Genomic DNA, 26,824 nt, shown 5'->3' with positions numbered 1-26,824 from the left:
TCTCCTGAATTAATCTCAATCTATAGATAAGAATATATAATTATAATATAATATATCCTACAGTCACTTATTCATGTATTATTACCTCAGTCTCATTCTGAACGTCGTTGACCTCATAAATCTGCACGAACCCTAGCCTAAGTGATGATTCAGCAATACACAAATTGGCTTATTTATTTTCTAACTCACTAAATAATCACACACAGTGTAGATTATTTATTACAAACATAATGTAATGAAACACAGTCCCTAGTGGACTAACCCAATATGACAGCTTGTTACACAATGGAAAGGGGGTGGGGAAAGATAAGGAGCGGGAGAGACAAAGAGAGTGGATTTATCGTACATAGAGTTGAAAAATACACTCACTTTAAATATGGATATTTAATACCCTAACAACCGCTTATTCAAAAAAGGAATGAAATACATATTTACGCGTAGAAGTCTTTCTCTGTTGTCTCTCTGTTGAACTCGATAGTTCAATGTGGTGGTTCGATGTAAGTCTCTGGTGGTCCACCAGAGGTCACAATTTCCTTAGTAGTTGTAGCCTTCTTTTGTTCTGGAGTTGTTCGTTAGAACGGATCCATCAGAGGTGTATCACACAGTGGTGATAGGGAATTGTTCTTCTTTCCCGTCTGGGTCAATTATTCTACATAGACTACTTTAAATTACCCAACTGTAGAGATTTAACCATTGGTAACGTATTTAGCTCACGCTGCACATAGACTGGTCTCAATGGTTGATTATTCAGGGTACAGCTAGGACCACTTTACACACCGGCAGCAACCCGGTATGTTTTGGTCTAATGTAAATTTCGTTACGAGTCCTTTTATACTTAGGTAAAAAGAGGTGTTCCATCATGCTGACACGAAGTCTGTGCTCACGTGGGCGTGGTTACTGACTTATAAACTTTTGCTATGAAAAACAATTCTCATTTAGAAGGCTAAAATCACATTTTATCTTCACAACATTATTATTATACTTAATCATTTATTTTATACAACATTTAGATGCAAATCTGATCTATACATTGTGAAAGCTCTTAAAGTTACAATGTTACTTAGTTATACCATCCTTAATGATATCACAAAATAATAAACCCATCAACCATTCCAAGCGTTTGGATTTCAAAACTAATGTTCCAATGTCCAATCTTTTGATGTTCAAGTTTTTAGCAAGAGTCTCTCTGTAACACTCAGACATTCAATACTGCAGAGCCGAAGGGAGTTTCTGCCAGGTATTTACAATCCGGTCGTTAAATCATAAAACCGGGCAAACTCCCCCAGGAGAGAGAGTTTGGCTATCTGTCAGCCATTGGCCTAGCTGATCCGGCACCTTTGATCCTCACCAAGGAGTGACAGTCATGACAATTATATAGATAAGATACTCAAGTGGCCACTCTAACAATGAAAATACATGTCTTCAAAGATGGAAGGAAGTCGGGAGGAGGCGAGATCAGGTGGGACCATTCTAGCGAATGAGAGAGCAGTTACACGCTTGAACAACAGGCATAACTCCGATATAAAGTAATTTTTTTTACCTTCATTAAATTATTTGATACGGTAATACAAAGTTGGAAAAAACAAAAATTGCCCTGCCAACTATTAGCCATTTTACTTGTCTTCTCAGCCAGCCAGAGCTGACGCCATAACATCAAAATGCCACAGTGGTAGCTAGTCCACTTAACCATTGAACACCCCAACCAAAGAGAAATAGGCCTAATATGAGTGTATGAATAATCACATTCATATTCTAAGTATGTAATATATAAGATTGTGGTAGGAAGTAGAGAGCAATTTTCTGTTGTGTTTTCATTTTTGTTTCATGTCAGACATTGGCACCACCAAGAGCTGTGTTTTCCAGTCAAGTGAGCTACAATGTTTTGTGAGTCTGTGGTCCCTCAGATCAGTCTTTTCCCTGTGACCTCACAACCATTCTGAGTTTTACAGTGAGGAGAGTCTGATGAACATAGTATTTCTGTTCTGGTAAAAAGTTCAGGTCAGTCGTGACTGAGTCTAGTGTAGTGGTCTAAGCTCCCCGACTCTGTAGCAGATATGGCCCCTGGCAACAGGGATTGGGCCCCACCTCGGCCACCCTCTGTCTATGCCCCTACTATGTTTCAATCTTTACATGTCCAGCTGTACTGTCAAAAACAAAAATAAAACATTTAAGAAAAAAAAAGTTCAGGTCGGTCAACCCATGGACAGTGCTGAATTCCAAATCGACCCCTTCTCGTAGACCCTTCCACACGAAACAGTGACACTGCATGTGTCATGTTTAACTCTGAAATCCACTGCAAGCTTAAGTGGGCAATCAGAGTACATTTTCAGTACAAAGTGTTGAAAGTAGGACTGATCAAAGTAATGAATCAGTTTAATCTATTGGCGGTCCTCTCATCCCTCTTTACAAGACCTCAGAACTCTTGTCTTGTGTGTCAGGAAGGATGTTCTGTTCACAAGTCCGTTGTTGAAAAGGCTGTAGAGAAAGTACATTATTCATCATTACCGAACAGATCGCCCTCCTCCAACAGTTACATCAAGTAAAAGAGATTGCCCCTCTCCCTGTCTTCACTCACTACCTACCTACATCACACGCTTTCTCAACCACAGGCAAGCACTCCAATGCGCACCATACGGTAGGTTAGTGGAACAGTTGACAAGGACCAGTTGGTGTAGGCTAGTTTCAGCCAGAGCATCAGTGATCACTTTGTGACTGAGGCTACAACACAGGAAGAGAGGAAGAGAATGAGTGGTCAATAATTGATCAGACAATACTTACATGCACAAAATGGATCGATGGACACATACACACACACACAAACTAAAACATACTCACCCCAGGACTTGTCCTATTTGCAGGTTTGTACGGAGGGGCTGTAGGTGGTGGTCTGTGAATTGATAGTGCCGAGGTCCAGTTCTGGCAGCACCTCTGAGTAGCCCAGAACAAGAGATCCACAGGCCTGCCAGTCTAGCTTGGTCTTCAAGAGGTCCAGCTCCCCATCTGAGACTCTGCACAGGGACACGGCACACATCAGAGTTTTGCTGAAACTGGGAAGATAAAACCAAGAGATCACAGTGTGAGTGTGAGGGAGAGAGAATCACATTTTTGAGTTCTATGAACGCAAATCAAATTTTATTTGTCACATGCGCCAAATACAACAGGTGTAGACCTTAGTGAAATGCTTACTTACAAGGCCTTAACCAACAATGCAGTTAAGAAAAATAAGTGTTTAGTAAAAAATAGATAAGTAAAAAATACATGTAACAAACAATTAAAGAGCAGCAGTAAAATATACAGTGGGTACTGGTACAGAGTCAATGTGCGGGGGACTAATTTAGTTGAGGTAATATGTGCATGTAGGTAAAGTGATGAAGCATAGATAATAAACAGAGAGTAGCAGCAGCATAAAAGAGTGTGGGGGGGGGGGGGGGGGCAAGCAATGCAAATAGTCTGGGTAGCCATTTGATTAGCTGTTCAGGAGTCTTATGGCTTGGGGGTAGGAGCTATTAAGAAGTATTTTGAACCTAGACTTGGCGCTCCGGTACCGCTTGCGGTAGCAGAGAGAACAATCTATGACTAGGGTGGCTGACACCGCCTGGTATAGAGGTCCTGGATGGCAGGAAGCTTGGCCCCAGTGATGTACTGGGCCGTACACACTACCCTCTGCAGTGCCTTGCGGTCGGTGGCCGAGCAGTTGCCATACCAGGCAGTGATGCAACCAGTCAGGATGCTCTCGATGGTGCAGCTGTATAACTTTTTGAGGATCTGAGGACCCAAGCCAAATTTTTTCAGTCTCCTGAGAGGGAATAGGCTTTCGTGCCCTCTTCACAACTGTGTGTTTGGACCATGATAGTTTGTTGTTGATGTGGACACCCAGGAACTTAAAGCTCTCAACCTGCTCCACTACAGCCCCGTCGATGAGAATGGGGGAGTGCTCGGTCCTCCTTTTCCTGTAGTCAACAATCATCTCCTTTGTCTTGATCACGTTGAGGGAGAGGTTGTTGTCCTGGCACCACACGGCTAGGTCTCTGACCTCCTCCATATAGGCTGTCTCATCGTTGTCAGTGATCAGGCCTACCACTGTTGTCATCAGCAAACTTAATGATGATGTTGGAATCGTGCCTAGTCATGAGTGAACAGGGAGTATAGGAGGGGACTGAGCACGCAACCCTGAGGGATCCCCGTGTTGAGAATCAGCGTGGCGGATGTGTTGTTACCTACCCTTACCACCTGGGGGCGGCCCGTCAGGAAGTCCAGGATCCAGTTGCAGAAGGAGATGTTTAGTCCCAGGGTCCTTAGCTTAGTGATGAGCTTTGAGGGCACTATGGTGTTGAACGCTGAGCTGTAGTCAATGAATAGCATTCTCACGTAGGTGTTCCTTTTGTCCAGGTGGGAAAGGGCAGTGTTGAGTGCAATAGAGATTGTATCATCTGTGGATATGTTGGGGCGGTATGCAAATTGGAGTGGGTCTAGGGTTTCTGGGATAATGGTGTTGATGTGAGTCATGACCAGCCTTTAACTTCTTATGGCTGCAAGCCCTAAGTCGGGATCAATATGACAACAGCCACTTCAAGTGCAGGGCGCGAAATTCAAAATATATTTTTTAGAAATATTTAACTTTCACACATTAACAAGTCCAATACAGCAAATGAAAGGTACACATCTTGTGAATCCAGCCAACATGTCCGATTTTTAAAATGTTTTACAGCGAAAACAGCACGTATATTTATGTTAGCTCACCACCAAATACAAAAAAGCACTAACATTTTTCACAGCACAGGTAGCATGCACAAAGCCAACCTAACTAACCAAGAACCAACCAAACTAACCAACAAACAACTTCATCAGATGACAGTCTTATAACATGTTATTCAATAAATCTATGTTTTGTTCGAAAAATGTGCATATTTCAGGTATAAATCATAGTTTACATTGCAGCTACAATCAGAAATTGCACCGAAAGCTGCCAGAATAATTACAGACACCAACGTCAAATACCTAAATACTCATAAAACATTTCTGAAAAATCGATGGTGTACAGCAAATTAAAGACAAACATCTTGTGAATCCAGCCAATATTTCCGATTTTTTAAGTGTTTTACAGCGAAAACACAATATAGCATTATATTAGCTTACTACAATAGCCTACCACACTACCGCATTCATTCATCAAGGCACGTTAGCGATAGCAATAGGCACGTTAGCGATAGCGAATAAATCAGCAAGATATATAATTTTTGACTAACCTTGATAAGCTTCATCAGATGACAGTCCTATAACATCAGGTTATACATACACTTATGTTTTGTTCGAAAATGTGCATATTTAGAGCTGAAATCAGTGGTTATACATTGTGCTAACGTTGTGCTAACGTAGCATCTTTTTCCCACAACGTCCGGATATTTTTCTGACACTTTTTCTGACACACATATTCTGACCAAATTACTATTCATAAACATAACTAAAAAATACATGTTGTATAGGAAATGATAGATACACTAGTTCTTAATGCAATCGCCGTGTTAGAATTCTAAAAATAACTTCATTACGATATGCAGTTTACGTTATGGCGAGAGAGTACCCAAAAGCTGGGCGCAAACGACTATTTCACATGTTCGACAGATATATGAAATAGCATCATAAAATGGGTCCTACTTTTGATGATCTTTCATCAGAATGTTGTACAAGGGGTCCTTTGTCGGGAACAATCGTTGTTTGGATTTAGAATGTCCTCTTCTCCAGTCAATTAGCACGGAAAGCTAGCAAAGTAGCGCGAAGCTCTCCTTCCTGAACAAAGGCACACAACGCAACACGCCTAACGTCCCGAAAAAATTTCAATAATCTAATGAAACTATATTGAAAAAACATACTTTACGATGATATTGTCACATGTATCAAATAAAATCAAAGCCGGAGATATTAGTCGTCTATAACGACAGCTGTACAGAAGGCAAATCCAGGTCCCTTCGCACGCTCTCCAGAAAACAGGAAACTGGTGACACGTCATGCCAAGAGCTATTATGCAAGCCCAGATCAAGTTACACACTCCATTTCTTCTCTCACTCCTTGTCGACATCTAGTGGAAGACGTATGAAGTGCATCTAAACTAATAAATATCAAGGACTTTAATAGGCAGCCCCTAGAAGAGAGCATCGATTTCAGATTTTCCACTTCCTGTCAGGAAGTTTGCTGCAAAATGAGTTCTGTTTTACTCACAGATATAATTCAAATGGTTTTAGAAACTAGAGAGTGTTTTCTATCCAATAGTAATAATAATATGCATATTGTACGAGCAAGAATTGAGTACGAGGCCGTTTGAAATGGGCACCTTGTATCCGGCTACTCAATACTGCCCCTGCAGCCCAAACAGGTTAAAGCACTTCATGGCTACAGACGTGAGTGCTATGGGTCGGTAGTCATTTATGCAGCTTACCTTAGTGTTCTTGGGCACAGGTGGTCTGCTTGAAACATGTTGGAATTACAGACTCAGTCAGGGACAGGCTGAAAATGTCAGTGAAGACACTTGTCAGCTGGTCAGCGCATGCTTGGAGTACACGTCCTGGTAATCCGTCTGGCCCTGCGGCCTTGTAAATGTTGCCCTGTGTAATGGACATTTTAATGTTTGTGCTTTTCTGATAACTAATTTCTGTGTTCTATTCATGTGCCGTTCTATAAACCAATTTCTGTGTTCATGCAAGTGGCTGACTGTACAAATCCTCACTATCAGTAGCTGCAATTTGGCAGTACGCCCAGACGTTGTTTTGAGAAAGAACAAAAGATATCTCAGTTCAAAGGTCTCAGCTTAGAGTGGAGAAGCCCCGTGAGGTGTTGGTCTGTCAGATGTTATGGAACATTATTGGTCGGTCACATGAATGAAACAAAACGGTAATGATTAATTAATTAATTATGCTAAATTCTGCAAATATAACTTGTCTGTGTATTGCTGTATATAAGACAACTTTTGGGTCTGCCTAAGGAGAGCTCCTGATTGACATGTGTACTATGGTGCATTGAGTTCGTTGGAACCACTCCAGCACGCTGACAATAAACCATTATTAATTTAAGATTGACTTCGAGTGTCCCTGCGTAGAATTTTTCCACAACACCTGTTTAAAGATCTTACTCACATCGGCTACGGAGGGCGTGATCACACAGTTGTCCGGAACAGCTGATGCTCTCAGGCATGTTTCATCATTAAGTTTGCCGACGACACAATGGTGGTAAGCCTCACCGGCGACGATAAGACAGCCTATAGGGAGGAGACCTGGCAGTGTGGTGCCAGGACAACAACCTCTACCTCAACATCAGCAAGACAAAGGAGATGATCATGGCCTCCAGGAAACGGGGGGGCCGAGCACACCCCCATTCACATCGACAGGGCTGTAGTTGAGCAGGTCGAGAGCTTCAAGTTCCTCGGTGTCCACATCACTAAGGAATTATCATGGTTCAAACACACCAACACAGTCGTGAAGAGGGTACTACAACACTTCTTCCCACGCAGGAGGCTGAAAAGATTTGGCATGGGACCTCAGATCCTAAAAAAGTTATACAGCTGGTACAGGACTGCTTGGCATCCGACCGCAAAATGCTAGGGTAGTGCAGGTGGCCCAGTTCATCACTGGAGCCGAGCTCCCTACCAGGACCTCTGTACCAGGCTGTGTAAGAGAAAGGCCCTAAAAATGGTCAAAGACTCTAGCCACCCAAGTCATGAACTGTTCTCTCCGCTACCGCACGGCAAGCGGTACTGATGCACTAATTCCGGAACCAACGGGACCCATTACGTCATTACAGACCCTGGTTCGATTCCAGGCTGTATCACAACCGCCGTGATTGGGAGTCCCATAGGGCGGCGCACAATTGGCCCAGCGTCGTCATTGTAAATAAGAATTTGTTCTTGATTGACTTGCCTAGTTAAATAAAGGTTAAATAAATAAATAAAAATTACATACAGTATATACCTCCATTACCTCATACTCCTGCACATCTACTCAATAGTGGTACCCCTTGTATATAGCAAACAGCAAACTTATTCAAACGCCATCCACATGTTACTTGTATTAACTGCAAAAGAACAACTAATAAAGCCTACAATCGAACACAGGAGACATCTCAGCACGCTATGTTAGAGGACAAAAGTACAAAATGAGCTTCATAAGATTTTATCTTACTATAGGGTTAAAGCTAAAGCCACAGTCTAAGATATTCCAGTACTTTTGAAACAAAGCCTATTAATGAAACGAAGCCTACCCTTTCATTTTCAAAGAATCAACGTAATATTAAGAAAAACTTTCTTAACCAAAAAGCTAGGGACATAATGCCCTAAGCTATGGGCATATTACTCCATTGTTTATGTTGCCATAGGAGACTTGTAAGGGCCATCCCCTTCAGACAGATCTGAAAAGGGGTGCTTTGTCCAAAAGAGGCAGGATGCACAGCAGAGGTCTTCACGGATATACCCGAACCAATTACCTGGGATCCGACCCGTTATTGTGTAGTTGACCCTTGGATCCCGGGTCAGATCACGCTCGTTGGCTACAGACCTCTGATCTGTCTAAAAATATATTACATTTCTACTGGAGATTTGGGATGAGCAATATGTTGCTATTTCACACTGAGGCGTGCTGTGGTTACTTAGGCCTATCGAGAAGGAGAGTGTTGGAAAGATTTTTCAAATACACTGAGGAACTATTGTCATTCGCAATGGATGTAAAACACTCTGTTGACTTTGTGTGAGGTGACGAAAAAAAACACAGAAGCGCCGCAGCTCATAAGTGGTGGTGGGTTAAGACAATCAGAATGACTATCAGACATCCCCAAATGGGAATATTTATAGGCCTACATTTGCGTAGAGGCCAGGTACTTTGTGTGCTCAAGAAAGAAATAAAAAAATAAACATGAACAAAGGGCAAACAATTCACAATGAAACAATGAATGTGCACGAAAAAGCGGGAGACAGAGCGCATTCTGGAGAGACAGCCTACTACATTTACATTTACATTTAAGTCATTTAGCAGACGCTCTTATCCAGAGCGACTAGTGCGTCTTCGACACACACACCTCTTCCCTTCATATTGTGTTGACGTTTTAAATTAGGGATGTAATTTATGAAAATATTAAGCTATATTACTTTAGTTAAGCCTACAACAGAAAATGCATGTGAAACGTTAAAGTTCACTGCCTAACAGACAAGTCAAAACAATTCTGCTGGCTTGCGCAGCAATAAAGCACAGCATTTTTAAATATTTCGGATACATATGGGTCCGATACAGACCTGGATCAGATTCTCCCTAATTTCGGATATATTTTGGGTTGGATCTGGTACACCTTGGACCTGAATCGGATCGGGTTTTGATTTTCACACAAACAAATTGCGGGTCCTGTCCAGTGTCGGATGGGAAATTCACAGATTCAATTCAGTTTGGATCAAAATGTCTGAATCCGAGAAGACCTCTAATATACAGTACTCACAGTCACTGGTTCAACTTTAATAAGAATCTCTCATGGTGGACATCCCAAACCTGGAAGTCAGCCTGCAGAAAGACAGAATGCATAGTCATGGTAAAAACAATTGAATAAACTAAATAGCTACTTAAATGAAAGAGTGAATAGTTTTCAAAGTGAATGAAGCTCTCACCTTTTGCAAATTATTTGATGTTAATATATAAAAGCATGTTCTTCCTGAAGTCTACAGTAATGTACAAGGTTGAATGCTGCAGCAGATAGAAAAGCACTGCAGTCCAGTGTGCATTTGTCCTAATGAAAACATCTTGATCTCCAACAAAAATATAGAGATAAAACAGGCTCTCAAAAATGGATAACAAAAATATGATTTAAAAAAAGGTATTTAAAAAAAATAAAGCATGATTCATTTTGAACAGTGGAAAAGTTGACAACTTTCAGAGCCTTGCTCTCCATCTTGTTTCTATTTAAGTTGACCATTCAAGTAGGCAATTCAATGGTCATACAAAAAAGTGAGGGGGAAAAAATGGTCCAGAAATAAGCTAATAACACAAAAATAATGACTGGTCTCCTTTCAAAATTATAATTTTTTTCATTCAATTAGTCTTTTCAAAAACAAGACCAGGCATCAAAAGAAGGCCAAGGAAATATGCAAATTCAACTATTGAGACTAAGCATGGATAATGGATAAGCGTTATTTGACGTTCAACATTTACCGACACCGCGTTTGAATATCATTAGGCTATACAATATATAACAAAATAGGTATATAGTGTAACTATATTATACTTGCATCTACTTATTGTCTGAGGTTGCATTGCTGTTCATCTTTCACCAGTCTGAACACAAAAGCTAAGGTGCTAGAAAGAAAATCACGTTCATGCAAGTTTTTTGAAAGAGCTGTATAGGCAATGTCATCACCAGGTTACAGGGGCAAAGTTAAACCTGTTATAAAAAGGTTATGTCCTGTATAGTCCTACTGTGGTTCATTAGTAAATAAATAAACAAATAAAAGACTCATTCACTCTGTCTGTCATGTCTATTCCTTTACAATTTCCATTCTTCTGCAGGTGTGGCAGAGAGCTTTTCTTCTTCCTTTGCCTACACTGTCTGGAATGTTTTCATCATTGACACTATTTTTGGTTCATCCAAAAAGGACAGCCATTCCCAAGTGTGATTCTTCTTGCACATGTCCATGCCTTCGATGGCAATACTGACTGCATTTGACTTCGCTTTTTGCAATTGATCTAATATTGCCAAATCCTTCCTGAATCTATCATTTTTCTTTGACAGGAGCTCTGGGTCGACTGGAAGCATCATAGAACAAACCTTCAGAAAACTGGCTAGGATCAACTCAACAATCTGAACAGTCAACTCAAAAAAGTCTGTGTCGGTCCACCTGGTAAGCCTGTCAAACACAAGGTTCTTGGGTACCTCAATGTCATCAAACAAGCATGCATTTCCTTCAACAAGGTCTCTCCCATCTTCCTGCCATTCCTTGAGTTTGGTAACAAGGGTTTGGTATCTTTCTTCCATCTCCAACACGTTTCCCTTCAAAGTTAAGGCTTTCCAGAGAGGATCAATGATAAGCTTGGAAACCAGACCCAGAGCTCTGCATCCGGCCTTGAACTGTTGAACCTCCAAATCAGCAACAACTGTGGCAAGCAAACTACTCTCAGCTCCGTACGTACTGGTAAACTCAACCAAATCATCATGGATGCTATACACCCCAGCAGAATTATGAAACAGGCCATCAATTGTGTGTCCAAAGGATAGAGACAAAGGAACTTCATCAAATTCTTTTTTGCTGGTCAAAAAGGTTTCGAACAGAACAAGCTGACCATCCTCTGCCCATCCAAGCTCTTGCACGGCATCACTCACAGAACTCACCAAACGCACTGTTCCAGACTCCAACTCTGTTGTCCCAATGTTAGGGGAGCTATGGACTCCTACTTCTTTATCTCCTAAAATCATATTTTCCCAAAGTAGAAGAGTTGTTTTTGCCTGGTGAGCTAAGCCATCAATCAAATGTAAGCCACAGAAGAGCTGACTTACAAGGCACATCATTGTCTTTTCAGAGGAACTAAAGCCACAATGTTTCTCAACTATCAGTGGTAGGATGTCTGATCTGTATTCAGCGAGGATTTGTTCAAATTTCTTTTCGGAACCAGTCCCAACACCAAAACACTTTGAAAAGGTTACAAAAACCCATCTCATCTGTTGCATTTCACCACTCGTAACAATTTCATTGATCATTTTCCTGCAAATGTCAACTTGGTGGTTCTCTGGGCATGGGGTTTGCTCTGTGACCCCAGAGTGAACGTCAGACTCCTTTAAGCAGAAGTCAGTGGGTCCATTATCTTGGCCAAGCTTGACAGTTTCATCTGTTTCGATAGAGATGATCTCTTCAGCATGCAGAGACCATACAGTCCCTGCATCAGCAACCAGATATTTCAAACCGGTCTTGTTAACCATCTTCTGATAGTTCATCTTCTCCTCTGTATCATCTGCCTCTTGTATCCCTTTCAAATCCAATTGTCTTTTTGACAATCTTGCAGGTGGAGTAGCTTCTTTTTTCTTGTATTGTCTAGTCACAAGCGGTATTATAAACACTTCTTTTGAAAAGTCTTCATTTGTGACATGTTTCCGTTTAGCCATTCGTTTCAGTTTAGATGAAATATGTATTGCAAATTGACAGCGTTTATGATTTTGCAAATCTAGATCAAAATTATATTCCAGTATATCATAGACAGTATACATATAAGCCTTTTTTGTATTTTTTGCAAACTTATGAACCTCATACATTATGCCATTTGTCAGTAACTGTGAGTCAAGTTTTGTTTTGGATGGTGGTTTGGATTTCACATCAAGTTCCACACCTACTTCTTTGCACAAGGGGTAGCAGTTTTTCACCACTTTCTTTGCAAAGGGCATCACATTTGCCTTTTTAATTTTGCTGACCGGGACCTTTGTTTTTCCGGCTGACAATGTGTGTTCAGTCTCATTGGAGATGGTCTGTTTCTTCACAGACTGAGGAACTAGGCCTACTTGTCTACCTCTATGAAATTTCTCTGCCTTCATTTCTCTTACTTTGCAAGTGGCTCTTTCTTCCTTTTTCCTTCTCAAATCTAATCGTCTTCTTTCTGTTACTTTTTTCAGTCCTTGATATTTCCACACAATTGAGTCAATTGAGTTAATGTCCTGCATTTTACTGGAAATCACTGCAGGTTTCTTTCTTGTGCCAACCCTCAGTGAGAATGTTTCCTTTAAATATGGAGGTTTCCTTCTATGTGCCATGCATGTCATTTTCTTAACAACTCGTCTCAACTTTGTAATAATATAGGTAGACAGCTTGGTTTTCTCAATAGGCAAATCAAGATCAAAATTGTGCTCTAGGACATCGATGACAATTTGCTTGTAAGTTCCACAAACATCTTTGGCAAAATTACCAAGTTCAATCATTACACCTTTGGTCAATAAATCCAAATTAAGTTTCTCTTTTGCCCCAAAATTGGATTTCACATCAAGTTCTAATCCTATTTTCTTACAGAGGGGATAATGGTCCTTCATTGTTTTTGATGTTGTAGAGGCCATTAGATCTCCGTGTTGGTCCCTTGCAAGGCTGTACGCCGTTCCACCAGCACACTGCGTTACATCTTTCTCAGTTAACAGGTTGTCTGTCTTAACATGCTGAGTAAGTCTGGATACGATGTCCAGATGAGATTTGTCCATTAAAAGCGTGTCCGCAGGTTCAAGATTTTCTGACACACGGTCATAATTCTTTGCAGCTGAAAGGGCATATTTCGACCCTTTTATCGTGTTGGGATCAGGAAGGGTAAACACCTCCATTACCAATTCAGGTTTTCCTAGAACAGTTTTTCCTTTTCTCATCAATTCTCTTAATTTGTGCATAGTACGTGTCGCAAAATCATACCTTAGATGCTTTTGCAAACCAAGATCAAAGTTGTACTCTAGAATGTCACAGACAACATGCTGCTGAGCTCGATTAACTTCTTTAGCAAAATCAGAAACCTCAACCATCACACCTTTAGTCAGCAACTGCAAATCTAGTTTCTGATTGGATCCAGACCCAACATTGAAATCCAAGCCAATTTTCTTGCAGTTGGAGTATGGATCCTTCAACTTTTTTCCAGCTGACGACCTTTGCGAAATATGCTTGGAGTAATTAACACGATGTCGCCACATATCTCCATCTTTTCTCCCTTTTTGTGCCTTGACCATTTTCTTCCCTCTTTTTTTTATTTTAACGTCATAGTCTTCCTCTTGAACAGAGGTAAAAGTAAGTGGTTTACAATAGGCTGGAAGAATAGGCCTGTGAGTCCTCATATGACATGGTTGCAGCACTGGAGTTAAATTACTGTCACTTGCTATTGCAGGTGAAATTATAAGAAACGGTTTGGCAATACTTTGACTTGGGGGATTAACATAATCAGTCAGCACTTGATCATTGTTTAGGGGCTGTATTTGAAAGCTGCTAAATATCTGTGCAGTTGGGTTGATTTGTCCTCCCAAAGAAACACTTTCTGCAACTAGATGTTGCGACTGAGAAAAGGTACATACTTTTCCAATCTGAATATCATTGGGAGATATGTAAAAACATGGCTTATCTTTGATTAAATTCCCTACAGGGGTGCTTGGCTTATCCTGTTCTGTGTGAACATGGAGAACACCTTGACCACCCACATTTACAGCTGGAGCACCAACTGTTGTTGAATTAATTTTAATCTCCCTATCACTTGATTTTGTATCTTCTAACAGAGCACAAATACGGCTTTGTGTTGTTGTGTCATACCAATTTTCGGCATATGAATAACTTGCATCAAAAGAGTCAGACAAAATGACAGCTGGGGATATCTCCACCTCATCCTCCTCTGGCTTTATATCTACATCCATCTCACACCAACTAAACTAGTTATCTGGGTGACACCCGGGGACAATTTAAATTAAGTTAGGCTAGACCTAGTCATTTCCAAGTAGCTGACCAGGCCTGACCATCTCCTTAAGCATATCAATCCAATTGATTTTATAAAGTCCTTTTTATAACAGTGAAAATGGTGAGAGTCTGAGGAAATAGGTTCTGTAATATTAGATACAGTGGTGTAACTACAGATGATTCCAAGTGTAACGTTAGGCCTACAACAACTGACCAAGGGAGTCCACCCACTCTACTTCTCTGTCTGCCTGTAAAAATTACTGTTTATTACACCACAACACCTAATGGGTGCTTTGTGTCCTGAATTACCCCCACACAGCTTATCAAACTAGCCTCAGGCTAACTGACAAGCCTAACTTGCGTCTCACTGCAGTAACGTTAGATCCAATGAGACTTGGCACATAACATATGCGAATTGTGAGTACCACCAAGTAGCCAAATCATCTAGCTAACTAGCTATGTATTGAGGTCTATATTGAAGGCAAATATGCCACTTGCAAAGGCGCATTGATTGCAGAACATGAATTATCAGTACATGGAGTAGCCTATTGTTTGTCATAGACTAGTGGCTCACATCAAATAGCCTAGCTAAGCTTGCTATCGTTAGTTAGCTATTACTGTAACTACCTTGATTTTGCAGGTCCCCCTTAGCCTTCCATAAGACAGTTTGTATCTTGAAAAAAAGTTGGTGCTACAGTAAAGTACTTCATCTTCCAGGTGGGTAACGTTAACTGGTTAGCTTATTCCGGAAATGTAAACTGAATGCTTTGAATTCGACGCTGCGTATCGAGACATAATAAAATCATTCTAGACACTTAACTAAAATCTTAGTCACAAAAAAGAGTCTGAGTCCAATGGTGCGAATCGAGACACTTAGCTAGTCTTAGTTACAGAAACGTAGACATGTTGTGGTGCCGGGTAACCTAGCTTCCTTTTCCGCTGAAAACCGGATGTGGCAACTCCGCTCAGGCGTTATGATTCCGGGTTCGTCTTTCTTGCTCCATATTCAAGTCACGGGTAACTGAATACTTGGAGCAAAGATAACTAACCCAAGATAGAGCCAGTCGTTTCCAATGGGAGCGAATTAATTTTAGAAAAATCAAGGAGGTGGGCAGAGTCAAGCACGAGATAGTGAGATCCTATTGGACCGTTATAGTATTTATTAGCATTTTTTCCGTTAGGGAACGCCTACCCTGATGTGCGCGTGTGCAATAACTCAATTCGCCCTCGCAGTCCTTCAAAACGCTTCTTTTTTTTCTTTTTTTTTTACTTTGGCCAAGGGTAAAGTCTACAAAAAGCAGTCCACTCTGTTTGTTACAGATTATAATTTGGGAAACAGAAAACTGTATGTAGACCAAATATTCCATAAATGAGAAAATTTGCAGAATGTAGGCCAAAATCAATCTCTGTCCATATTCTCTCACTTGTCGGCTAATGGGCTTCCTCTCATCACCCTATTTGGTAGTGAGTGGAAATGCCAACCGGATGCTTAACATTTATACATCTGGTGAAATATCTGGCTCATTGTTTTATCTGTGCTAGGAGTGTGTCTGAAAGTAGGCGTTGCAAGAGAAGGGGGGAATTAACAGCGATGGGTGTAACATCAGCGCTCCATTATTGCTTAGATCAGCCGTAGGGTGCATCGGGGGTCAGCTTAATATTTACAACTTTAGAACTTTTTGAAGAGCTTGAGGAGGAAATTGAACATGACGAGAGGGAGGATGAATTAACTGTGGCAGGTGCAGTGATGACTGCTGCGAAGAAGTTGAGTGTAGAGGGAAGCAGTATGGTGAGGAAGGTTGGTGTCGAGTGCAAAATGAGGGATACGTGCCCAAGTATTTCAGAGATGGAACCTGGCGAGAGTGAGGATGAAGTACCTGCGGTGAGGACCGCCGAGTTCGGGGCTCGTCCCGAGTATGATAAGGATGATTCTGGCCCAGTGGGAATGAGATTTGTAGAGACAGTGGATCATTGCATTTTGGCTGATCCATATGTGGTGTCAAGCTGTGGGGGAGGATAGGTTGGGAACTGTTGAGTTGGTGAAGGTAACTAGGAGTGGACTCATGTAGATTTGTGTTTCCTCCACCCAGAGGGAGCGGGTGCTCCGGATTACGCAATTAGGGACAAGAATTGGGACTTGCTTTGCTCTCCGGAGCAGGGCGCCGATGAAAGGAGTGATAACGGGGTCAGCACTAAGTGTTAAGGAGGAGCAGTTGAAACTTAAGATTCCTGGTGTCTGTGACACATACAGTTAGGTGAGACGTAGATCCGGTGGAGAGTGTGGGGAAACAGAAGACTTTGTCTGTCATGCTTTTTATGTAGAGTCTTTGCCAGATAAGGTCAGGGTAGGAAGTGTCAGTTATCCCGTGAGAGCTTTTGTTTCCCGAAAATACTACAGTGTTTTAGGTGTCAAGTTTATAGGCATGTTGCAGCAGTGTGTAGGAGGGAGATGCCTAGATGTGAAAAGTGTACAGGAGGGCATAAGACAATGGAATGTGTGGTATCGGTGGAAATAGTTATACATGTTAGTTGTGGGGGTGCCCATGGGGCTGGAGATCAGAGGTGTCCGGTGAGAGAAAGGCAGACTGATGTTGCCAGGGTTATGTATTTAACTAGGCAAGTCAGTTAAGAACAAATTCTTATTTACAATGATGGCCTGCAGTAGTACAGAAAGTGTTGTATGCCGAAGCAGTAAAAAGAGTGGTAGTGGAAGATGGGTACAGGGTGAGGGATTCTGAGAGGATTCCTGTGAGTAGGCAGAGACCAAGAGAGAGTGATGGGAAGAATATGTGCTTCAGTAAAGTGGGCTTTTAGCATTTATAGCCATGGTTGTCAATTGTACTGCAGAAATGGATCGAAAGTCACAGAAAATACTGGTTGTGGTGGCAGCGGCAAAGAAGTACTTGGGATTGCGAGGATTTACTGCGTAACATCTGCAGGGTTAGGTCTGGTGTAGGACTAGATATAATTAAATAGTGGAATGGGGTGGTGTTTAATTTTTGTATTTTTTTGAGAGGGTTAATAGTTGGGAGGGAAATTTTCCTTTTTCACAAGTTTGTATTACCATATCAAATAATTTAATGTAGTTAGACTGTAAATGTCCTCACACACACCAGTACAGTAGTTGGTGGTGTATGCACTTAAAAGTTGGATGCGATCCGCCAAACAAATCCCAAAGAAGAAGGTAGCAGTTTAGGATAATTAACGTGGCAGGTTAGTAGAATGAGGTTAAGGTTAGGAAAGATGTTAGGCTTAGCTAAAATGCGTAGCAGGTTTGGATAATTAACATGGCAGGTTAGGAGAATGACAGTATTAAGGTTAGCTAAAATGCTACGGTTGTCAACAATCTACTTGTCGTGCAGCCCACACACAAAATGGTCGAGTGGCAACAAATCTGCCCAATTAGCTGATTCGCTTTCCATACACCCACTTCTGTTGACACGCCCACTTTGACACTCCAAGTATGCAGCCAATGACCCATGATACTTCAGATTGGACATCTGCTTCTTTGTTTTGCAGTCAAGATAAACAGTGCAATATCGCCACCTATCGTACTGGAGGCAACAGTGTTTACTTTGTTATGGCTCGACCTCTCCTCCAGAGCTATTATCCATAACACCTAAATGCCATAATACACTTGCTAGCTCACTTAACACACCAAACAAATATAATAGTCTATTAATAATACTAGTATTTATAATTTTAATAGCATTCATAAAGGCTTCATAAACACTACATAAATACTTCACAAATAGTCTAGAACCATATGCCGTACTCTACAAATTATTTCTGAATGTAGTGCTTGGTTTAATGTGGGACCGATATTTACATTTTGTATTACCGTAACAATACTTATTTAATCCCAACTATCCAAGCACCTGTTGCCAAATTGGAATCATCAACCCATAACTAACATCTCCATGTGAAGACAGTAGCAATAAAAATAACAAAGTAATACAAAAAATGAAAGTTTAGATAAAGGCTACAGAGGCAGATAACCAAGAATGGAAAAGCTGGCTGTATTACGTGGAGATAATTGGACAAAAAAGGTTGCATAATTAAGAACAGTTGGTGAAGACACAAATCCTAACAAAAATCTTATGGACTAGCCCAATGAAAACTATTTTGATTTACAATTACCATACAAAACTACATTACAAATATATTTTTCACAATCCCCATATAAAAATACCAAGTAGTGAGATTTATGTTCCTTGAAAATATTTACAGGATCATGCATGTCTACAGGTTTTTTTACAGGTAAAAAAGGAATACAATCTTATAAAGATACATTCATCAACGAAAACACTCAAGGATGTTGTTTATACGAGTCGGGTAGAATACTACTCTTACTGCTGCGATATGTCGGAAGTGTGTAAAACAATGGTAATTTACATTTTTGTTGTTTAATTTCAAATGGTGAAACACCAGAGAGCTCTGCTATCCACTGTCAGATGCAGTCAAGTGAGCTGCAATGATTTTTGAGTAATGAGTCCATTTCCTGTGACCTCATAACTAATCAGAGAGTAGTCCAATGTGTATTTCTGTTCTGGTAAAGGTTCAGGTCAGTCAGCCCATGGCATGTAGTCCAAAGACAACCAGTCGGAAATCAACATGGCTGAAGGCGCAACAGTGGTGTATAACATCCTCAGGGCAGGTCTGCAAGTTGAGGACTGAAACAGACTATGTCCCTCTAGTATGGCAAGCAGAGGACCTGTGAAGGAAGGAGCAACACAAATAATTGAATCATCAAGTGCGCTTTCGGTGTGATAAGAACCATCATGTTTTTGAGCATTTACAGTGGCAAGATCATTTGTAGAAAGTTGTATAACTATTTATTGTATGTGCAAGCAGCTAACTGTCCCTAGCTACAGTATATTGTTCCTATTTAAGTAATGATTCATAGAGGTCCACAGTGATTATGACACGTACAGTCACAAGCTTACCTTACCGTGTCATCGTGATTAAGAGGTTTTCTCCTCAAGTGTTGCGGACCTGGAACACCCCACTGCACCAGGCTAGATGATCAGACCTCCTCCTATACCTAAAATACAACAGGATAATGCTTTGTCCTTTTCCCCCAGAAATTGAACTTTGTCTTTAGCCTTTCCCAACCCCCCAAAACACACGTGCAGAGGCACCAGGTCAGCCGCAGCACACCAACCATGGAACATTTTTGGGAATATGTGCCCAGCTAAAAGGCACAACACTAGTACATAGAGGTCAGCTGGGAAATGACACAAGCAACGCATCAGTAACTGATCCACATCTCAAACCTCTAGGCTGACTGCCGCCACGGAATATGTAGTTCAATCATTTCTTGAGTAGTGCTAGTGTTTAACTACTATTGTCATACATTAGAAATAATTATAAATGACTGGACATCTTTGTCATTCCCAACAGACTCTGAATAGTTTGTGTCTGACGACAAACCTTAAAACACCTTTTGCGCCTTGAGGTCAGTCAGCCCATCGACTGACAGGAAAAAGATAAATGGCTGAAGGTGCAACAGTGGTGTCCAACATCCTCAGAACAGGTCCTCAAGTTGAGGACAGAATCAGACTTCACATCCCGTAATTGTATCAAGCAGAGGATCTGTGAATAAACATAAGGAGCAGAGCCAAAGATTATCATAATGATTCATGAATATTCAAACCGGCAGGAAAGTTAGTAGACAGCACAAAAAAATAAGTGAAACTCACAACAAAAAAGTCACTATTAATACATTTTTGGAGATCACAAACTGGACCCCGAAAAGAGCTGTTGTACACCCAGATTCAAATAGCATGCATCAAGTTGAAAGAGAAACACACGCATCACCTGTGAATACACATGTATGAAATTATTAGATCAAGCAAATTAATAAAATTAAATGAATACCTCATTGACCTCCAGTCATGAGAGGATATGAATATCCACTTCATTCCGGTCTAGTGACAGTGTTAATCATTGTAAAAAGATATCAAATCCCAAGTCACAGCATTACTTGCATATATTTTGATCCAGAAACTGGCTCCCCACCAGTGATACATAAATCGGAGGAACAATGTGGAATGTTTTATATCACCACATGGTTGACTCTACACTGTACAGGTAAAAATACTGATGGCAGTCTTGACGGATCATTGAGAACAGCATGACTGGCTGCGTCGCCGCTTGGTATGGCACTGCAAGGCGCTAGGGTAGTGCAGATGGCCCAGTACATCACTGGGGCCGAGCTCCATACCAGGACCTCTATACCAGGTGGTGTCAAAGAAAGATTCCAACCACCCAAGTCATACTGTTCTCTCTGCTACCGCACGGCAAGCGGTACTGATGCACTAATTCTGAAACCAACAGGACCCTGAACAGCTTCTACCCCCAAGCCATAAGCTAAATAGTTAACCAAATAGCTACCTGAACTAACTTATTTTTAACTCATCACATACGCTGCTGCTACTGTTTACTATCGGTCACTTTATTCCTAGTTATATGTACATACAGTATATACCTCAATTACCTCATATCCCTGCACATCGACTCGGTACTGGTACCCCTTGTATATAGCCATGTTATCGTTACTCCTTGTGTATCTATTATTACATGTTTCACTTTTCTATTATTTCTAGGGATGCACGGTATATCGGTAAGCATATCGGAATTGGCCGATATTAGCTACAAATGCCAACATCGGCCCGATGTCTAGTTTAACGCCAATGTGCAAAACCGATGTCAAAGCTGACGTGGATACCTATATAACGTATCTAGATGACGTAATGACGCCACAAAAAATACAGCACTACACATGCAACACAGCATTCCTAACCAAGCCCACAATGTCAGCTGTGTGGATCTATTTGAAGTTTCAAAGGAAGATAACAAAAAGGCCATATGCAACGTTTGTGCTGCTATTATTTCCCGAGGAGGGGAGAAAGTGAAATCTTTCAATACCACAAACCTAATTACTCATTTGAAAGTGCATCCCCCTCCTACTTAGAACAAAAGCATAACAAAACTAAGAGCACACTTCCAACAACTAAACATGTTCAAGTCAAGCAGTCATTTGAAAGACTAAGAAAATTTCAGCGAGACAACTCAAAGGCGAAATCCATTAACGCCAAGATAATGGAATTCATTGCCCTTGACAATCAACCGTTCTCTGTCGTGGATGTTGTAGGCTTTCGCCGAACTGGTTCAAGCACCGGTACACACTACCAAGTAGGCGCTATTTTTCAGATGTTGCCCTACCGGAGTTCCACAGTATTGTTGAAACGCACATCCATGAGCTACTTGCTATTAGCTTCACGAATGACATTTGGACCAGCGATGTCAGCCCCATGAGCATGCGGAGTCTGACAGCACAGTGGGTCGACGAGGATTTCGTAATGCAGAATAAACACCTTTAACCTGACCCTCCTCTCCAGGCAGTTCTTGCAAGAGCCAGAGGCTGCTGTGCTGCAAGAGTGGCCCTCTTTTACAAGCAACATGTGCTAGTTGAAGCATTCAAGGTATGGCATGAGTGTGACAATCTTTTGATGAGAACATTTTTGGCCAGTGTTGCCCAACACTTTTTCCTGTTGAACTACCACTCTGTTGGCTCTTGTTTAATGTTGTACATATTTTAGTTTTTCATGTATTTCAGGGGTTGGACAAGCTGACGGCAATGACAAAGCTGGCCTCACAGTTTGATGAGTGGGGGCAGCTCTACCCCTGCTTAAGCCAGCTGGCAGCAATCACACTGACTATACCAGTGTCTTCCGTTAATTTTGAGAGGGACTTCTCTGCAATGAAACGAGTAAGAACAATTACATGTGAAAGTAGATCCTCTGTCCCTCTCCCTTTGAGTTTTTTCCTTAAAAAAAGTCACCAGAACCAAGGTTCACAGTACTTACACATATTTTGTTTTGCAGGGAGGTCCCCATAACCCCCCCACCCCCGCTAACTTTTCCCCCACAGCTAACAACATTTCCTGAGGAAACACTGGTACACACAGTCACTGGTTCAACTTCAATAAGAATCTCTCATGGTGGACATCAAACCTGGAACTCGGCCTGCAGAAAGACAGAATGCATTGTCATAGTAAACAAAACAAAAAAAACAGAAGAAACTAAATAGCTACTTAATTGAAACAGTGAATAGTTTTCAAAGTGAATGAAGCTCTCACCTTTTGCAAATTATTTGATGTTTATATATAAAAGCATGTTCTTCCTGAAGTCTACAGAAATGTACAAGGTTGAATGCTGCAGCACATAGAAAAGCACTGCAGTCCAGTGTGCATTTGTCCTAATGAAAACATCTTGATCTCCAACAAAAATATAGAGATAAAACAGGCTCTCAAAAATGGATAACAAAAATATGATTTTAAAAAAGGTATTTAAAAAAATAAAGCATGATTCATTTTGAACAGTGGAAAAGTTGACAACTTTCAGAGCCTTGCTCTCCATCTTGTTTCTATTTAAGTTGACCATTCAAGTAGGCAATTCAATGGTCATACAAAAAAGTGAGGGGAAAAATGGTCCAGAAATGAGCTAATAACACTAAAATAACGACTGGTCTCCTTTCAAAAAGACCATGTTCTTTTTTTTCATAAACAAGAACAGGCATCAAAAGTGAATAGAAGGCCAAGGGAATCTGCAAATTCAACTATTGTGACGAAGCCTCTACACTTTTCCTGACAGCACACTTCGTGAAAAACCTCTACATTGGATTTCAAACAATATAAAAACAGGTAAGCACGTGGAACCATTCACGTGGTACCAAATGGATAAGCGTTATTCGACATTCAACATTTACTGACACCACGTTTGAGCATATTTAGGCTATACAGTATACCACAAAATAGGTATATAATGTAACTATATTATACTTTTATCTACTTGTCTGAACTCATCTGAGGTTGCATTGCTGTTTATCTTTCACCAGTCTGAACACAAAAGCTAAGGTGCTAGAAAAAATAGCACATTCATGCATTTTTTGAACGATGCAATGCTATTAAAAGGTTCTGTACTGTGGTTCACTAGTAAATAGATAAATACCAAAAAAAAAACAAAAAAAAAAAAGACATATCCTGTCTCATGTCTATTCCTTTACAATTTCCATTCTTCTGCAGGTGTGGCAGAGAGCTTTTCTTCTTCCTTTGCCTACACTGTCTGGAATGTTTTCATCATTGACACTATTTTTGGTTCATCCAAAAAGGACAGCCATTCCCAAGTGTGATTCTTCTTGCACATGTCCATACCTTCAATGGCATAACTGACTGCATTTGACTTTGCTTTTTGCAATTGATCTAATATAGCCAAATCCTTCCTGAATCTATCATTTTTCTTTGACAGGAGCTCTGGATCGACTGGAAGCATCATAGAACAAACCTTCAGAAAACTGGCTAGGATCAACTCAACAATCTGAACAGTCAACTCAAAAAAGTCTGTGTCGGTCCACATGGTAAGCCTGTCAAACACAAGGTTCTTGGGTACCTCAATGTCATCAAACAAGCATGCATTTCCTTTAACAAGGCCTCTCCCATCTTCCTGCCATTCCTTGAGTTTGGTAACAAGGGTTTGGTATCTTTCTTCCATCTCCAACACGTTTCCCTTCAAAGTTAAGGCTTTCCAGAGAGGATCAATGATCAGCTTGGAAACCAGACCCAGAGCTCTGCATCCGGCCTTGAACTGTTGAACCTCCAAATCAGCAACAACTGTGGCAAGCAAACTACTCTCAGCTCCGTACGTACTGGTAAACTCAACCAAATCATCATGGATGCTATACACCCCAGCAGAATTATGAAACAGACCATCAATTCTGTGTCCAATGGATAGAGACAAAGGAACTTCATCAAATTCTTTTTTGCTGGTCAAAAAGGTTTCGAACGGAACAAGCTGACCGTCCTCTGCCCATCCAAGCTCTTGCACAGCATCCCTCACAGAACTCACCAAACGCACTGTTCCAGACTCCAACTCTGTTGTCCCAATGTTAGGGGAGCTATGGACTCCTACTTCTTTATCTCCTAAAATCATATTTTCCCAAAGTAGAAGAGTTGTTTTTGCCTGGTGAGCTAAGCCATCAATCAAATGTAAGCCACAGAAGAGCTGACTTACAAGGCACATCATTGTCTTTTCAGAGGAACTAAAGCCACAATGTTTCTCAACTATCAGTGGTAGGATGTCTGATCTGTATTCAGCGAGGATTTGTTCAAATTTCTTTTCGGAACCAGTCCCAGCACCAAAACAGTTTGAAAAGGTTACAAAAATCCATCCCATCTGTTGCATTTCACCACTCGTAACAATTTCATTGATCATTTTCCTGCAAATGTCAACTTGGTGGTTCTCTGGGCATGGGGTTTGCTCTGTGACCCCAGAGTGAACGTCAGACTCCTTTAAGCAGAAGTCAGTGGGTCCATTATCTTGGCCAAGCTTGACAGTTTCATCTGTTTCGATAGAGATGATCTCTTCAGCATGCAGAGACCATACAGTCCTTTCATCAGCGATCAGATATTTCAAACCGGTCTTGTTAACCGTCTTCTGGCAGTTCATCTTCTCCTCTGTATCATCTGCCTCTTGTATCCCTTTCAAATCCAATTGTCTTTTTGACAATCTTGCAGGTGGAGTAGCTTCTTTTTTCTTGTATTGTCTAGTCACAAGCGGTATTATAAACACTTCTTTTGAAAAGTCTTTATTTGCGACATGTTTCCGTTTGGCCATTCGTTTCAGTTTAGATGCAATATGTATGGCATTTTGACAGCGTTTCTGACCTTGAAAGTGTACATTAAAATTATATTTCAGAATATTATAGACAGTATACATATAACTCCTTTTTGTATTTTTTGCAAACTTATGAACCTCATACATTACACCATTAGTCAGTAACTGTGAGTCAAGTTTTGTTTTGGATGGTGGTTTGGATCTCACATCAAATTCCACACCTATTTCTTTGCACAAGGGGTAGCAGTTTTGCACCACTTTCTCTGCAAAGGGCATCACATTTGCCTGTTTAATGTTGCTGACCAGGACAGACCGAGACAAGGTACATACTTTTCCAATCTGAATATCACTGGGTGACATGTAAAAACATGACTCCTCTTTGATTAAATTCCCTACAGGGGTGCTTTGGCTATCCTGTTCTGTGTGAACATGAACAACACCTTTACCACCCATATTTACAGCTGTTTGAAGTGGAGCACCAACTTTTGTTGAATTCATTTTTGATTTTGTATCTTCTAACAGATTACAAATAAGCCGTTGTTTTGCTGTGTCATATCCATTTTCGGTATATGAATAACCTGCATCAAAAGTGTCAGACCCAATGACAGCTGGGGATAGCTCCACCTCATCCTCCTCTGGCTTTATATCTACATCCATCTCACACCAACTAAACTAGCTATCTGGGTGACACCCAGGGTCAACTTAAATTTAGTTTGGTTAGACCTAGTAATTTCCAAATTGATAACGCCCTTTTACAACAGTGAAAATGGGAAGATTCTGAGGAAATACGTTCTGTAATATTAGATAGTGGTGTAACTACAGTTGATTCCAAGTGTATTGTTAGGCCTATACCAACTGACCAAGGGAGTCCACCCTAGCCTCAGGCTACCTGACAATCTTAACTTGCATCTCACTGCAGTAATGTTAGATCCAATGAGACTTGGCACATAACATAAACGAATAGTGAGTACCACCAAGTAGCCAAATCATCTAGCTAACTAGCTATGTATTGAAGTCTATATTGACGGCAAATATGCCACTTGCAAGGGCGCATTGATTACAATACATGAATTATCTGTACATGGAGTAGCCTATTGTTTGTCATAGACTAGTGGCTCAGATCAAATAAGAGTAGCTCAGCTAGCTAACGTTAGTTAGCAATTACTGTAACTACCTTGATTTTGCAGGTCCCCCTAAACCTTCCATACGACAGTTTGGAATTAGGAAAAAAAAGTTGGTCGTACGGCAAAGTACTTCCAGGTGGGTAACTGGTTAGCTTATTCCGAAAATGTAAACTGAATGCTTTGAGTTCGACGCTGCGTATCGAGGCTTTAGAAAATCATTCTAGACACTTGGCTAAAATCTTAGTCACAAAAAAACGTAGACATGCTGTGTTTCCGCGTAAACTAGCTTCCTTTTCCGCTGAAAACCGGATGTGGAAACTTCACTCAGGCGTTATGATTCCGGGTTCGTCTTTCTCGCTCCAGATTCAAATAACGGGTAACTGCATATTTGGAGCAAATATTTTTGTATAATTAACCCAATATAGAGCCTGTAGTTTCCAATTGGATCAAATTAGTCATAGAACAAGGAGGTGGGCAGAGTCAAGCACGAGATAGTGAGATCCTATTTGCGCGTTCTATAATTTATTAGATTTTTTCCTTTAGGGAAGGCCTGCCTTGATGTGCAATAACTCAATTCGCCCTGGCAGTTCTTCTAAACGCATTTTTTTTTA

General features: G+C 40.8%; 2 protein-coding genes across 14 annotated transcripts; both read right to left on the bottom strand.

Annotated features, from left to right (window-relative positions):
- Window positions 1-15,334, bottom strand: LOC120045421. Of its 6 annotated transcripts, none has more exons than XR_005476707.1 (6): window positions 15,041-15,334; window positions 9,635-9,772; window positions 9,469-9,530; window positions 2,836-3,047; window positions 2,583-2,718; window positions 1-2,475 (listed from the first exon to the last, which is right to left on the bottom strand). XR_005476707.1 is itself a non-coding variant. In XM_038990317.1 (6 exons), the coding sequence occupies exon 1, from the start codon at window positions 14,371-14,373 to the stop codon at window positions 10,561-10,563; it is 3,813 nt and encodes a 1,270-aa protein (XP_038846245.1). In that variant the 5' UTR covers window positions 14,374-15,005; the 3' UTR covers window positions 1-2,475; window positions 2,583-2,718; window positions 2,836-3,047; window positions 9,272-9,377; window positions 9,469-9,530; window positions 9,635-10,560. The 6 variants fall into 6 exon arrangements, 4 of the variants coding, with proteins under 4 accessions (XP_038846245.1, XP_038846252.1, XP_038846230.1 ...); XM_038990317.1 differs by lacking the exon at window positions 15,041-15,334 and adding an exon at window positions 9,272-9,377 and having other exon boundaries at window positions 9,635-15,005; XM_038990324.1 differs by lacking the exon at window positions 15,041-15,334 and adding an exon at window positions 9,272-9,377 and having other exon boundaries at window positions 2,836-3,008; window positions 9,635-15,005.
- A 2,767-nt stretch (window positions 15,335-18,101) lies between these two features.
- Window positions 18,102-26,500, bottom strand: LOC120045379. 8 transcript variants are annotated; one of them, XM_038990256.1, is made up of 5 exons: window positions 22,557-26,257; window positions 22,384-22,443; window positions 19,847-20,008; window positions 19,360-19,457; window positions 18,102-19,127 (listed from the first exon to the last, which is right to left on the bottom strand). In XM_038990256.1, the coding sequence occupies exon 1, from the start codon at window positions 25,744-25,746 to the stop codon at window positions 23,533-23,535; it is 2,214 nt and encodes a 737-aa protein (XP_038846184.1). In that variant the 5' UTR covers window positions 25,747-26,257; the 3' UTR covers window positions 18,102-19,127; window positions 19,360-19,457; window positions 19,847-20,008; window positions 22,384-22,443; window positions 22,557-23,532. The 8 variants fall into 8 exon arrangements, 4 of the variants coding, with proteins under 4 accessions (XP_038846184.1, XP_038846190.1, XP_038846198.1 ...); XM_038990262.1 differs by having other exon boundaries at window positions 19,365-19,457; XM_038990270.1 differs by having other exon boundaries at window positions 19,857-20,008.
- Between the last annotated feature and the right edge of the window lie 324 nt (window positions 26,501-26,824).

This window comes from Salvelinus namaycush, chromosome 1, assembly GCF_016432855.1.
Source record: "Salvelinus namaycush isolate Seneca chromosome 1, SaNama_1.0, whole genome shotgun sequence".
Classification (NCBI taxonomy): domain Eukaryota; kingdom Metazoa; phylum Chordata; class Actinopteri; order Salmoniformes; family Salmonidae; genus Salvelinus; species Salvelinus namaycush.
Note: the sequence above shows the minus strand (reverse complement) of the source record. Positions and strands in the feature narration are given on the sequence as shown.